The sequence below is a fragment of the Salvelinus fontinalis genome, chromosome 6 (genome assembly GCF_029448725.1).
Source record: "Salvelinus fontinalis isolate EN_2023a chromosome 6, ASM2944872v1, whole genome shotgun sequence".
In the NCBI taxonomy this organism is placed as follows: domain Eukaryota; kingdom Metazoa; phylum Chordata; class Actinopteri; order Salmoniformes; family Salmonidae; genus Salvelinus; species Salvelinus fontinalis.
In genome coordinates, this window is record NC_074670.1 from 57,175,596 (window position 1) to 57,191,594 (window position 15,999).

A 15,999-nucleotide genomic window follows, 5' to 3' on the forward strand; every position below is an offset into this window, starting at 1 on the left:
CCATCAGGGATGTGAACAAATTTGTGAACAACATTTGAGAGAAATAAGCATTTTTTTGCGTATGGAAAATATCTGGGATTTTTTATTTCAACTCGTGACCAACACTTGTGTTTCTATTTTTGTTCAGTGTGTATATATACAGATGATAATGCTTATTGCTAATAGCATACCTGATAATATGGATCATGCATAGGCTAAATGCATGGTCCAATCTGTTAAAATAATTTTAAGAAATAATTTTGCCAATATGTTATTGGGCTCATTTCTGGAAATGCAAATGATATTTTAGATGGTGCCAGCAAAATGTAATTTTCATTCATTTTGAAGTAGAATGTCCTTTTAAAAAGTCACCAGAACTGTTCTTCTCGGTCTCTACGTAACAATTCTGATTGTGTGTGTGTCTGTGAAGAACACCCAGTGGGAGCTCTCCTTTAATATCTCTGAGAGAGAACTTTGTCTGGTGACTTTTTCAAAGAAAGCTCACTTGTCAGATTTGGAAGGGATCAATTTCACCCTAAACTAAAACAAAAGCAATTTTTCTCTCGTCAGTTGTTGGGAATTCAGGCTCCTTCAGAAAACATAAAACACAGTCTGGAGTCACTCCCCCTCTCCTTCCTTAAGCTCACAAGGCTTTCATGTTGTGTGTGTGTTTTCAATGTGAATATTCTTCCTGTCTCTCTCTCCCTCTTGCCTATTATGGTCTTCCCTCTCCCCCTGGTTTTTTCTCTCCTCATCTTCTACCGTCTCTTTCCCCTCTCTCTCTCGCTCTCCCTCCTCTTCTTACCTATGGTCTTCCCCTGTATTTCTGTCTCCTCTCTCTGTCCGCTCCCTGTCTTCCCCCTCTATTTCTGTCCGCTCCCTGTCTTCCCCCTCTATTTCTGTCCGCTCCCTGTCTTCCCCCTCTATTTCTGTCCGCTCCCTGTCTTCCCCCTCTATTTCTGTCCGCTCCCTGTCTTCCCCCTCTATCTCTGTCCGCTCCCTGTCTTCCCCCTCTATTTCTGTCCGCTCCCTGTCTTCCCCCTCTATTTCTGTCCGCTCCCTGTCTTCCCCCTCTATTTCTGTCCGCTCCCTGTCTTCCCCCTCTATTTCTGTCCGCTCCCTGTCTTCCCCCTCTATTTCTGTCCGCTCCCTGTCTTCCCCCTCTATTTCTGTCCGCTCCCTGTCTTCCCCCTCTATTTCTGTCCGCTCCCTGTCTTCCCCCTCTATTTCTGTCCGCTCCCTGTCTTCCCCCTCTATTTCTGTCCGCTCCCTGTCTTCCCCCTCTATTTCTGTCCGCTCCCTGTCTTCCCCCTCTATTTCTGTCCGCTCCCTGTCTTCCCCCTCTATTTCTGTCCGCTCCCTGTCTTCCCCCTCTATTTCTGTCCGCTCCCTGTCTTCCCCCTCTATTTCTGTCCGCTCCCTGTCTTCCCCCTCTATTTCTGTCCGCTCCCTGTCTTCCCCCTCTATTTCTGTCCGCTCCCTGTCTTCCCCCTCTATTTCTGTCCGCTCCCTGTCTTCCCCCTCTTTCTCTCGCTCTCCTCTGTCCGCCCCATGTCTTTCTATTCATTTTCTCGCTATCACTTTTGTGTTCCTCATGAAAGGCAGAGTCTCTTCGAGGAGGGATATCTTTAAAGCCCTACTTCAGAGGAAGCCTATTTATTCTCCAGATTAAAGTTATCACAGGGCTCCTTGATGAGCCTCTGTCCCTCTGTTTGGCAAATAGAAAGACATCTGCTCAGCCATTAGTTAGTGAATCATTGTGACCGTTGAGAATAATAAACTCCACTGCGGAGGTCACAGCACCATGAGGCTGATGTTTAGAGGACTAGTGGGGGACCAGGAGGAAGAGGGGGTCTTTTTGACCTCAACCTGAAGACGATGAAACAGTATTCGAGGTAGATTAGAAAATAGGCCCATTGGGAAGTGATATAGGTGATGAGGAGAGAAAATAGATTACATCTACTAGGAAAATAAAAGAAAGAAAGCAATAGAGAGAATAAAATAAAGGTCAGAGCTGAAGGGTCTGTTTTCTGTTATTTTCGTAGAGATCCAAGCCATGTCATCTTTTTTTCTGCCCTTCACCTGTATGTTTGTGTGTGGTCCAGGGGCGTGGGAGGGTTAGAGGAGCCTGGTGAGTCAGTGTCCCTGTCATCCCCAGGGCAGCAGGTCAACAGGCTGCATATGGTGGCCATCACAAGGAGCAGGACCTCCAGGCTACCCTGACATCATACAGCCCCTCACACTGACCTTGATCTGAATAACACCTGCAGGGGCTCTCTCTCTTTCTCTCGCTCTACTCTCTTTCTCTTGCTCTACTCTCGTTCACTCCCCCTTTCTCTCGCTCGACTCTCTTTCACTCCCCCTTTCTCTCGCTCGACTCTCTTTCACTCCCCCTTTCTCTCGCTCGACTCTTTCACTCCCCCTTTCTCTCGCTCGACTCTTTCACTCCCCCTTTCTCTCGCTCGACTCTTTCTCTCGCTTTGAACCGTTCAATTCACATGTCTATCTAGCCCCCTCTTTCCTTATTTTCCCTCTCCTGCTCTTCTTTTTTCTCCTGCCTCCCTCCAAACAAACGTTCCAAAAGAGATATTGACTGGCTACAGTAGGCTAGCCAAGACCAATGCTAGCTGTCTTTTTGTAGCTCAACAGTAGCCAGCATATTGCTAGTATGTTCACTATTGAAGGTTTAATATTGTAAATAACTTTCTCTAAAAGAAAAAAGCTCAGCGAGTAGATTGATGTGTGCTGCTTTTTGCTCTGGGCAGCTTGTGTGTGCTGTGTGAAGTCATCAACTATGTACTGCTCCAGAAGTTGTAACTCGTGGAAGCGTGGTGGTGCTTGAATGAACGGCCAATCATATTTCCCAAATACAAATAGCATGACATTTACGCTTGTGGTCTTCAATGGTTGGTGACAAAGCAGGTAAATGTTGAACTGGAATGCGAAGATGCGCTGAAAATGTACTGTCGGGCCATTGACTGACAAGATCCACTGGCCCGACCGACACATGTTTTTACTGGTCCCGGGCTGGCGGGCCATCATTATTATAGGACCCTGCACAGGAAATAAAATAAATGACTCTTCTAGAAAACAATAGGCTAAGTGGATTTCGACTCCACATTATATGGGACGTGCAAATTCATGCTCTCTCCATCCGAGTAGAAATTTGACAGCCAGGTACACAGCCAGGTACACAGCCAGGTACCGAAAGGTGGGACAGATAGCAGACTGTCATACCAGCAGTCTTTCCCTGTCATCGCTCACTTTGTGACTGACAGGCGCCTGTCCTATCAATAGATCGCTAGGAGATGCATATTGTTCATTCTAGGCGCAGAGTGCACTAGCAGACTTTTTTTCCCGACTAGCGAATTGAAGTCTAGTTTAATTTAAGGCTGAAAATGAGTCTGTAATTGGCTGTATAGACAACAGCCGGCGCTAGTGGAAAACACTGATGATGGATCATAACATAAGTATAGGTGTGTGTTTGTCCCAGCAAGCAGACTGGGCGGTACAGGATGGCCGTTATTGTCTTGTTTCACAGAGATTTCAGGGAAAGAATGGAGAGCTCTATTGTTATTAAGTTACCGTTTCCCATTCTATATGTTGTTTGGTAAAGTCAATATGGCTGAACACAGGCTAGCAAAAAGTTTATGGGTGAGTCCTTCAGGCTTCTTGGCTTCTGTGTAGGCCTCATCTCCCGTTAAACAGGATTGTCACAGTGGCCAGTGGCATTGTAAATTCAGCTCCCAGGACACCAATGTTGCGTCTATCCATGTTGCTGAAGATTCTGATCGGCACCATCTCCTTGTTGACAAGTAGCCACCACGTTTTGCGTTCTCCAGTGTCACTCCCACCGTTCATACTCTTTCCGTAGTATAGAGACCACCCCCACTGAACCTAGAAAATACATGCACATTGGGTTTTAAAAGCAGACTTTAAGATCATAGAGCCATCGGCTAAATGTCGAAGGACTTTAGCTGAACAACAGTGGCACAGGTCTGGCCCTCTGGAAGATCTGAGCTTTGAAACAAGCTTCATATCACAGGTCTGGCCCTCTGGAAGATCTGAGCTTTGAAACAAGCTTCATATCACAGGTCTGGCCCTCTGGAAGATCTGAGCTTTGAAACAAGCTTCATATCACAGGTCTGGCCCTCTGGAAGATCTGAGCTTTGAAACAAGCTTCATATCACTGACGTTTTAACATAAGAGGCCTTGCTCTTGCACCACAAGGCTCTGCCATAGATCTCTAAAAGGGCAGAGGCGTCTCAGAGTAGGAATGCAGATCTAGGATCAGGTCTCCCCCGTCTATATCTAAAAGGGCAAACTGATCCTAGATCAGCACTCTGACTCTGAGATTGGTTATGATTACAGGTCCTGGTGATTAGTTCTGTCCAGAGCAGTAGAGCCCCATGTATGGTTCAGTAAACTCTCATCTGTGTTCAATTAATCAGGTCTCTCAAGCAATGAACCATTCACATGAGAGAATCAACCAGCTTTTGGCTAAGAGGATGCATTTGTGTTTATCCCACAATAGTTTTCACATTAACATTAGATGTCAATAGAAAAGTTATCCAAGCGTATTGCTGTATGTTTTCGTCATTATTGCTACTCGTTGGTCTTGGGAGATATTTCCAAATGTAATTTTTCAAATAGTACTTTAATAGATTTTCCCAGCATGAAGCCTCTGAATTAATCAGATGGATATTGTATAACATAAATTACAGCCTGCGCATTGCATTATGATAACAGTACTTCTAAATGCATAAATCAATTTCACATTATTCTTTCACTGTAGAAACACTAGTTTTATTTGTGTTGTAAATTCAGACTGAGTATTTAACTGCTTCTTTAACTTCTTATGGATAGGGTGCAGCATTTTCACGTTTGGATGAAAAGCATGCCCAGAGTAAACTGCCTGCTACTCAGTCCCAGATGCTAATATATGCATATTAGTATTGGATAGAAAACACTCTGAAGTTTCTAAAACTTTTTGAATCATGTCTGTGATTATAACAGAACTTATTTGTCAGGCAAAACCCAAAGGACAAGCCATTCAGATTTTTTTTTGAGGTCACTCTCTTTTCAATGGGTATCCAGATTTCTAAGGGATCTTCCTGCAGTTCCTATCGCTTCCACTGGATGTCAACAGTCATTAGAAATTGGTTGAGGTTTTTCCTTTGAGAAATGAAGAAGTAGCCATGTTCAGAATGACGCTCCAGTGAAGTGTACTGTTTGTTAGAGGCGCGTGACCAGAAAGCATGCTACACATTGTTTTCTTCCGGTATTGAACACAGATCATCCCGTCTTCAATTTTAGCGGTTATTTACGTAAAAAAATACCTAAAGTTGTATTACAAAAGTAGTTTGAAATGTTTGGACAAAGCTTACGGGTAACTTTTGAGATATTTTGTAGTCATGTGGAGCGAGTTGGAACCGGTGTTTTTCTGGATCAAACGCGCCAAATAAATTGACATTTTGAATATATATCGACGGAATTAATCGAACAAAAGGACCATTTGTGATGTTTATGGGACATATTGGAGTGCCACCAGAAGAAGCTTGTCAAAGGTAAGGCATGAATTACATCTTTATTTCTGCGTTTTGTGTCGCGCCGGGAGGGTTGAAATATGATGGTCTGTGATTGTTAGCTGGGGTGCTATCCTCAGATAATAGCATTGTTTGCTTTCGCTGTAAAGCATTTTTTTAATCTGACACGTTGGCTGGATTCACAACAAGTGTAGCTTTAATTTGGTATATTAAATGTGTGATTTCATGAAAGTTTAATTTTTATAGTAATTTATTTGAATTGGCGCTCTGCATTTTCACTGGATGTTGGCCAGGTGGGATGCTACCGTCCCACATATCCCAGAGAGGTTAATGAGGGTTTGATTGATTTATGGGACCCAGTTTGTAGGTGGCATGTGAACCAAGGTTATTATAGTAAACTGTCACAAACTGAAATAAAATAATTAACATCCGTTTGAAAAACAAAAACTATACTGAAACGATTGTCTTTGACTCCAAAACTAACAAAAATAAAAAATAACCGTCAATAGTTGTTTTTGGGGGGGGGGGGGTGAATGAGTGTGTTAAGCTTTTTTAAGCCTTACGTTTTCAAGGTTCTGGTGGGTCACATTGAGATTGACTTTATAATTTAAATGTAGACTCAGCGAGACGACGTTGCCACGAGCAGCACTGCAGATATTGGATGCGTTTGAGTGGTAAGACTAAAGCATCCGACTATAGACTAAAGTCGGGGGAGGTGCATCTGTGACAGCCAAAAGTCTGATGCTGTGGTTTTTCTTCAGCAAGGCTCAGATCAACAGTGTCTGGTTTGGAGATGACATAACCTATAACAAAAGCATGTCTGTTATACAAAATAAATGGCCAAATAAATGCAGTCTTTACCACTAGCGCCAGCTCTTGTCTATGCAGCCGATTAGTTATATTCAGCCGGATCCTTTTTTCACTTAAATTAACTAGGCTACTTTTCAATTCGCTAGTCAGAAAGTCTACTGACCCTTCTCCCACTAGAATGATATGCATCTTCTAGAAGTCTATTGTCAGGACAGGCGTGTGCACTGTGGTCTTGCTCTTGCAACTCCTGTGGGAGGCCGGCCGCATGCACGCTGGCACAGTCGCCAGGTGTCCGGTGTTTCCTCCGACACATTGGTGCGGCTCGCTTCCGGGTTAAGCGGGCATTGTGTCAAGAAGCAGTGCGACTTGGTTGGGTCACTTTTTGGGATTTTGCATATTTTTAAATTACCATTAAATAAAATAACTGATTAGTTAGCAACGCTTATAATAATCTGTCTAGCTTTTAGAAGTGCTAGTGCAAACAGATTATCAGTTGGCAGTGCATTCAAAAGCATGGTGATATTAACTAGGAGATGCTAGCCAGGAGATTCTGGACATTGCTATAAAAAAAAAACGCTAACTAACGCCTTTAAACTCAAATTAATACTTTATCATTCATAGTGTCCAAGTTTACGGTTAGTTCTCTGTATTGATGCCTCTCTCTTCTTATCTACAGACCTTCCCTTTCCGGCCATGAGGGATCGCCCTCCCGGCTGTAAGACTGTGTTTGTGGGTGGTCTGCCAGAGAATGCCACTGAGGCACTCATCGTGGAGGTATTTGGCCAGTTGGGTGAGATCATCGCAATCCGCAAGAGCAAGAAGAACTTCTGCCATATCCGATTTGCCGAAGAGTTCACTGTGGACAGAGCCCTCTTCCTGTCTGGTACATTTCCTACGTTTTCTATTAAACTTCAAGCTGTATTGTGGAATAAATGTCTTCCCTCTTCAGTCAGAGACCTTAACTATGTTGGTCAATGAGGAGACAACAAGAGGTGTTGTGTGATAAATATCTTCCCTCTTCATTCAGAGACCTTAACTATGTTGGTCAATGTGGAGACAACAAGAGGTGTTGTGTGATAAATATCCTCCCTCTTCATTCAGAGACCTTATCCTCTTGACGCTAGGGGTCAGATTATTATTTTATTTTTTAATAACGTTCCCAAGGTAAACGGACTATTTCTCAGGTCCAGATCGTAGAATATGCATATAATTTACAGATTAGGATAGAAAACACTCCAAAGTTTCCAAAGCTGTCAAAAAATTGTCTGTGAATATAACAAACCTGATTCTGCAGGTGAAAACCTGAGGAAATCTAACCCGGAAGTGATTTCTTTTCTTTTTTAAATCTGTGTTTCCTTGCTCGTCTTTCTTCCATTTAAAGGGGTATCAACCAGATTCCTTTTCCAATGGCTTTCTCAGGCTGTGACCAGGCTTTAGACATAGTTTTGGGCTTTTATTTTGAAAAATGAGCGAGATTTTTCAAAAGTAGTCAGGTGTCCTTTGATTAGTTCCTGCGCGCGAGAGGGGTAGCTCTCCATTTTCTTTCTCACTTTTATTGAATAGGTTACGGTCCGGTTGAAATATTATCGATTATGTTTGTTAAAAACAACCTGAGGATTGATTATAAAAAACATTTGACATGTTTCTACAAACATTACGGATACTTTTTGGAATTTTCGTCGAACGGAGCGAGGCTTTGGTTTTCTGAACATAACGCGCAACCCAAATGGCTGTTTTTTTGTTATAAAAGTAATATTTATCAAACAAAAAGAACATTTATTGTGTAACTTGGAGTCTCGTGAGTGCAAACATCCGAAGATTATCAAAGGTAAGCAATTCATTTTATTGCTTTTCTGACTTTCGTGACCATGCTAATTTGGGGCTAGCTGTTCTAGCATTGATTGAAACACTCACAGAAGCTTGGATTGCTTTCGCTGCAACTCATATTTTCAAAATTTGACACGATAGGTGGATTAACAACAAGCTAAGCTGTGTTTTGGTATGTTTCACTTGTGATTTTATTTGATATATTTCACTTGTGAGGTGGCGCAGTGGTCTAGGGCACTGCATCGCAGTGCTAGCTGCGCCACCAGAGTCTCTGGGTTCGCGCCCAGGCTGGGCTGGGTTCGCTCCCAGGCTCTGTCGCAGCCGGCCGCAACCGGGAGGTCCGTGGGGCGACGCACAATTCGCATAGCGTTGTCCGGGTTAGGGAGGGTTTGGCCGGTAGGGATATCCTTGTCTCAGTATGTAAAATGTAATAAAATGTATGCACTCTACTGTAAGTCGCTCTGGATAAGAGCGTCTGCTAAATGACTAAAATGTAAATGATTGCATGATTATAAATATTTTAAGTAATATTTTGCGCCCTGGAATTCAGCGGTTGTTTAGGAAAATGATCCCGCTAAAGGGATCCGTAGCGCAGAGAAGTTAACTATGTTGGTCAATGAGGAGACAACAAGAGGTGTTGTGCAATAAATATCCTCCCTCTCCTAATAGTTCTAAATGAAGGAAATTCATCTCCAGTGGTAGTCCAGTACTAATCTCCAGTGGTAGTCCAGTACTAATCTCCAGTGGTAGTCCAGTACTAATCTCCAGTGGTAGTCCAGTACTAATCTCCAGTAGTTGGTAGTCCAGTACTAATCTCCAGTAGTTGGTAGTCCAGTACTAATCTCCAGTAGTTGGTAGTCCAGTACTAATCTCCAGTGGTAGTCCAGTACTAATCTCCAGTGGTAGTCCAGTACTAATCTCCAGTGGTAGTCCAGTGCTAACCTCCAGTAGTTGGTAGTTCAGTGCTAACCTCCAGTAGTTGGTAGTCCAGTGCTAATCTCCCGTAGGTGGTAGTTCAGTGCTAACCTCCAGTAGTTGGTAGTCCAGTGCTAATCTCCCGTAGGTGGTAGTCCAGTGCTAACCTCCAGTAGCTGGTAGTTCAGTGCTAACCTCCCGTAGGTGGTAGTCCAGTGCTAATCTCCCGTAGTTGGTAGTCCAGTGCTACTCTCCCGTAGTTGGTAGTCCAGTGCTACTCTCCCGTAGTTGGTAGTCCAGTGCTAATCTCCAGTAGTTGGTAGTCCAGTGCTAATCTCCAGTAGTTGGTAGTCCAGTGCTAATCTCCAGTAGTTGGTAGTCCAGTGCTAATCTCCAGTAGTTGGTAATCCAGTGCTAATCTCCAGTAGTTGGTAGTCCAGTGCTAATCTCCAGTAGTTGGTAGTTCAGTGCTAACCTCCAGTAGTTGGTAGTCCAGTGCTAACCTCCCGTAGTTGGTGGTCCAGTGCTAATCTCCCGTAGTTGGTAGTCCAGTGCTACTCTCCCGTAGTTGGTAGTCCAGTGCTAATCTCCAGTAGTTGGTAGTCCATCGCTAATCTCCAGTAGTTGGTAGTCCAGTGCTAATCTCCAGTAGTTGGTAGTCCAGTGCTAATCTCCAGTAGTTGGTGGTCCAGTGCTAATCTCCAGTAGTTGGTGGTCCAGTGCTAATCTCCAGTAGTTGATGGTCCAGTGCTAACCTCCAGTAGTTGGTGGTCCAGTGCTAATCTCCAGTAGTTGGTGGTCCAGTGCTAATCTCCAGTAGTTGGTGGTCCAGTGCTAATCTCCAGTTGTTGGTGGTCCAGTGCTAATCTCCAGTAGTTGGTGGTCCAGTGCTAACCTCCAGTAGTTGGTGGTCCAGTGCTAACCTCCAGTAGTTGGTGGTCCAGTGCTAACCTCCAGTAGTTGGTGGTCCAGTGCTAATCTCCAGTAGTTGGTGGTCCAGTGCTAATCTCCAGTAGTTGGTGGTCCAGTGCTAATCTCCAGTAGTTGGTGGTCCAGTGCTAATATCCAGTAGTTGGTGGTCCAGTGTTAACCTCCAGTAGTTGGTGGTCCAGTGCTAATCTCCAGTAGTTGGTGGTCCAGTGCTAATCTCCAGTAGTTGGTGGTCCAGTGCTAATCTCCAGTAGTTGGTGGTCCAGTGCTAATATCCAGTAGTTGGTGGTCCAGTGCTAATCTCCCGTAGTTGGTAGTCCAGTGCTACTCTCCCGTAGTTGGTAGTCCAGTGCTAATCTCCAGTAGTTGGTAGTCCAGTGCTAATCTCCAGTAGTTGGTAGTCCAGTGCTAATCTCCAGTAGTTGGTAGTCCAGTGCTAATCTCCAGTAGTTGGTGGTCCAGTGCTAATCTCCAGTAGTTGGTGGTCCAGTGCTAATCTCCAGTAGTTGGTGGTCCAGTGCTAACCTCCAGTAGTTGGTGGTCCAGTGCTAACCTCCAGTTGTTGGTGGACCAGTGCTAATCTCCAGTAGTTGGTAGTCCAGTGCTAATCTCCAGTAGTTGGTGGTCCAGTGCTAATCTCCAGTAGTTGGTGGTCCAGTGCTAACCTCCAGTTGTTGGTAGTCCAGTGCTAATCTCCAGTTGTTGGTGGTCCAGTGCTAATCTCCAGTAGTTGGTGGTCCAGTGCTAACCTCCAGTAGTTGGTGGTCCAGTGCTAACCTCCAGTAGTTGGTGGTCCAGTGCTAACCTCCAGTAGTTGGTGGTCCAGTGCTAATCTCCAGTAGTTGGTGGTCCAGTGCTAATCTCCAGTAGTTGGTGGTCCAGTGCTAATCTCCAGTAGTTGGTGGTCCAGTTCTAATATCCAGTAGTTGGTGGTCCAGTGTTAACCTCCAGTAGTTGGTGGTCCAGTGCGAATCTCCAGTAGTTGGTGGTCCAGTGCTAATCTCCAGTAGTTGGTGGTCCAGTGCTAATCTCCAGTAGTTGGTGGTCCAGTGCTAATATCCAGTAGTTGGTGGTCCAGTGCTAATCTCCAGTAGTTAGTAGTCCAGTGCTAACCTCCAGTAGTTAGTAGTCCAGTGCTAACCTCCAGTAGTTAATAGTCCAGTGCTCACCTCCAGTAGTTAGTAGTCCAGTGGTAATCTCTAGTCATGTTGTACCAGGGTCTTTTCTTTTTTTATCTCCTTTTCCATCAAAGCTTTTAGACTCCAGACATCTTAAATCTCTCTCTATATGCAAACTGGATACATATATCACAGCCCGACAAAGTACATTTAACACTGGCCTCTACAATAATATCCTATACATTATTTATTCTGTGCGTGCGTGTCTGTGTGGTGTCTATTTGTGCATATGTGTGTGCGACTGTTTCTCATGAAACCAGTTTTAACTATGTAAGTAGCAACTTGAGTTACAAAACCATGATGCATCTGCAAAAATCAACTATGATTCTGAAGACTAAGATGCATAGTTTTTGGTAAAGTGTCTTATTTTATTTTCACCCTAAATTCTCATTACTGAAATGTGTCCGGATTTAATTCTCTGGTCATTTTACTTTAGAAAAATATAAAACACAAAATATGTTGCTGTAGTTTGTCCATAAATCATAAAAAATGTATATTACACTATAATTATTACGTAAAAACAGTGTCTGGAGACATGCCTCATTTCCGTAAAACATTTTACAGTTTCTGTAAAAACTCCAATCAGTTTTTAGACAGAATGCATCATGGGTAAGTAAAACTGTCTGCATTCTGTCTGCCCCCAGGGGGCAGGACGGAGTTTGGGAAAGCCTGATCTAGAGGAGTAGTCCTTAGATGAGCACAAGTTCATTTATTTGCTTTTATGCCTTCAGAATTAGGTTCTTATTCTCAAACACTCCCTTTACCCCAGTTGACCTTCTCACATTATGGCAAAAAATATTTAATTGGGATAAAGTTAGAACTATTACCTTACCAACATGGCGGCATGAATGGGCTTTAGTGATGTGGTCAATTGTTTGCTGACTCCTTTTATTTGCAGATGTAGATAAGGGGTCCTCATTACCAAAACGGGAACCTTAATATTGGTAATATTAATTCTAATGTATAGACAATGGGTGTGCTGTGCTGGTAACTTCAATTATTTACTAGGACAACTACTTTTATCGGTTGTATCGATTTTTTGTAAAACAGTTCAATTGTGTACAGGCTTAACTGAATGAACAACATAGACCGAATGCAGTATGGAATTGTATTAAATAGTTTGGGGTATGACAAGTGAGATAACATGGGTAAATTGACATGTAAATAGATCCCAAGGTTTAAATCTATTTGTTGACAGGAAAGTCATAATTGTATGAGTTAGCCCGTAGGTTAAACAGCAAGCGTGAGGAATGTGCGTTCTTGTGCCGTGCTTATAGGCTACAAGGTAAATAGGTGAATGACGTTCCACACATGGCAAATAGGAAAGTGGAGATGAACGAGACGCTATGCTGATGATACGTTTGTTTCCATTCCCACTACACCTGTATAATAGGAACCAGAGTTAATTATGTTATGCTGCTTAACTTCTTATGGCTGGGGGCAGTATTGAGGAGCTTGGATGAATAAGTTGCCCAGAGTAAACTGCCTGCTACTCAGGCCCAGAAGCTAATATATGCATATTATTAGTATATTTGGATAGAAAACACTCTGAGGTTTCTAAAACTGTTTGAATGATGTATGTGAGTATAACAGAACTCATATGGAAGGCAAAAACCAGAAAAAAATCTAACCAGGGAGTGGGAAATCTGAGGTTTGTAGGTTTGTCTATCCAATATACAGTGTCTGTGGGGTCATATTGCACTTCCTAAGGCTTCCACTAGATGTCAACAGCCTTCTACTGTGAAGGATGAGGGAATGAGAGCTGTTTCAACCAGGTGTCTGGCAGAGTGTCATGAGCTCACTCAGGTGCTCCCCCGTGAGAGGTAGCTGCGTATCTTTTTGTTTCTAAAGACAAAGGAATTCTCCTTTGATTTATGTTAAAAACATCCTAAAGATTAATTCTATACATCGTTTGACATGTTTCTACGAACTGTAATGGAATTTTTTTGGCTTTTTGTCTGGCCTGCGCGTCATGAATTTGGATTTTTGAACTAAACGCGTGAACAAAAAGGAGGTATTTGGACATAAATTATGGACTTTATCGAACAAAACATACATTTATTGTGGAACTGGGATTCCTGGGAGTGCATTCTGATGAAGATCATCAAAGGTAAGTGAATATTTATAATGCTATTTCTGACTTCTGTTGACTCCACAACATGGCGGGTACCTGTATGGCTTGTTTTTGTGTCTGAGCGCCGTACTCAGATTATTGCATAGTGTGCTTTTTCCGTTAAAAAAAATTAATCTGACACAGCGGTTGCATTAAGGAGAAGTTTATCTAAAGTTCCATGAATAACACTTGTATCTTTTATCAATGTTTATTATGAGTATTTCTGTAAATTGATGTGACTCTCTGCAAAATCACCATATAAATAGGAACTTTATCGAACAAAACATACATGTGTTGTGTAACATGAAGTCCTATGAGTGTCATCTGATGAAGATCATCAAAGGTTAGTGATTCATTTGATCTCTTTCTGCTTTTTGTGACTCCTCTCTTTGGCTGGAAAAATGGCTGTGTTTTTCTGTGACTAGGTACTGACCTAACATAATCAGATGGTGTGCTTTCGTCGGACACTGTGGTGGGATTAACAACAAGTTTATCTTTAAAATGGTATGAAATACTTGTATGTTTGAGGAATTTTAATTATGAGATTTCTGTTTGAATTTGGTGCCCTGCACTTTCACTGGCTGTTAGAAGTTAATGAAGTTAAACAACCATTCAGACCAGTCTTCCTGATTTGAACGTATTATTTGATAGTTTGTCAAGAAATATGGCGTGTATAAACCCTATTTAACTTACTTTAAGCCACAATCTGCAATTTGAGCAAAGAGCAACCCTGCCACTTAAATTAGGATATGCCCCATTTTGACATGTGTACCTGTTTTAGCACTTACTTATACTGTTATTTGATATCATAAGCCAGTTTTTGGTCCGTATCTCACATATTTAGATACTTTGTTAGGCATTTGCCCATAGGATCCCATTCAATCCAGAAATACATCTAAAATACCTTACAACCACACATCCACGTCATGGTACACCAATATTACCTTTAAAGACCTTGGATCATTTATTGCTTAAAAAATGAGTAACTTTGTTTTCCGCTTACGTTCACTTTTGAATCTTGAAAATACATGCATGTAGTTACAGTACTATACTGAAATAAGGGGTGTTTTAGTCAATTGCATTAAGAGCAGTGCTTTTAGTATTATGGAAGTCTGATGTATTGGGTTTCTGAATCTCTGATAGAGATCAGTACAGTTTTTCAATGGCAAACTATGCAACTCTCTGGGCAGGTGAAATTTTGTCCCAAAGACAACTGTTAATTCATGTTGACTCTAGTATTCCTTCCATTTGTTATGTGCATTAGGGACTCTCAACAAAAAGAAACCTAGCCAAGTGATCAGTTCTTCTCCCTACAGTCTCTGTTCCCTTTCTCCTACTCAATTTCATTCCGACCGCTCCCATTAGGCCAACAGAAATATAATGTATCTGATGGAATACACAAACAACACTGTAGACAAGCTACATTCATTGCCAAATCACAACAGCTTTATCACAGATTCAAAATGGACTGGTTGATTTAAAAGTAGGGAAGTATGTGTTCCAACCACGAGCTGCAGTTTTGGAATAATAGATGTGGCTCGTCTATTTCAGGCTTTTTTGTGAACTGCTGTAGTGTGCCATTTAGAAAAGGTTACAGCCCCCCTAAACCTCGGCAGGTTCCAGACTGAAATATGCAACAAAACCATTGTTTTGATGAAAGCAAATAGTGTATTTATTAGTCTAGTCTATTAGTCTATATCAACTGCAGTCATTTCTATAATCAGTACCTTTGTTCTCCAACTGTTGATGGCGATGATGTGTGGTAAATAATTCGAAATATGCTCCGTATCCCCTCTTACAGCGTAGTTGCGTTAGGTAGGCCTATTTGTAAATAATGTTGGCTTCTTGGTGATAAACAAGGCCTGTTGGTGGACGTTTTGTGATAACTCCACTGTGATGAACATTTTGACCATTCAGTTTTGTTTTAACATTACCACCCCCCCCCCCTTGAAAAATGCATAATATCTTATCAATAAACACAATAATGATCAAATAAATACGTACAGATCCTAATATAAGTGATCCAAAAGGACATTTTGTGAAAAATGACACTTCTTTTTTCAAATGTGAGTTTTGTGAGACTGACCCGTGTGTGTAGCCGTCTCAAGTGACTTGGCCTAGCTATTCTCTTCAGTAAGAATGGATAACTGTCCCATGCATTATGTCCACCACCAGTCCCGCAGACCATTCTAGTTACAGTTTAGTAGTCCATCGGCCTAGTGGTCCAGCAGCACAGAGCTCTCAAGTCTCGCTATGAAATATTGAATCACATCTGTGAGCCTGAAGCAAAGAGCAGGCCGTGTTTGTGTGAGAGCGTCCGTTTTCACCCAGGGTCATTTGAGTGAATGAGCAGCAATGGAGAGGAGGAGGAGTGAAAGAGACTGAAGAGTGAGACAGCAGAAAGCAGGAGGGAGAGAAAGAGAAACCAATAGGAGCGGGAGAGAGAGAGGAAAGATGAGCGGGAGAAAGGAGGGAAAAGGAGAGAGACGTGTTTGCTACGGTGTCACTAGAGGACCAATTAGTCTCTAAGTCTTCTCTATGAATTAGTTTGAGAACAGAAAGGTGTTTACTCCAACCCCACAAAGCTACTTTAGCTGGGATGCAGCTGTGACAGAGGAACCAACAGATTTAAAAGAGGAGAGCCTCAGAGGGATGGGGAACGATGGATGGATAGATCGTTTCAACCCAAATAGAGGATGTC

The 15,999-nt window shown here is 42.5% G+C and overlaps 1 protein-coding gene across 4 annotated transcripts in view; it reads left to right on the forward strand.

Annotated features, from left to right (window-relative positions):
- LOC129858186 (ecto-NOX disulfide-thiol exchanger 2-like) overlaps positions 1-15,999 on the forward strand; it is a 321,149-nt gene that overhangs the window by 258,185 nt on the left and 46,965 nt on the right. For 3 of the 4 annotated variants that reach the window (XM_055927213.1, XM_055927214.1, XM_055927215.1), the window contains one exon: positions 7,012-7,218. The exons of the other annotated variant lie outside the window; for it this stretch is intronic. In XM_055927213.1, coding sequence (XP_055783188.1) covers positions 7,012-7,218 — 207 coding nt within the window. The remainder of the gene's footprint in view (positions 1-7,011; positions 7,219-15,999) is intronic. 4 annotated transcript variants of the gene reach the window in all.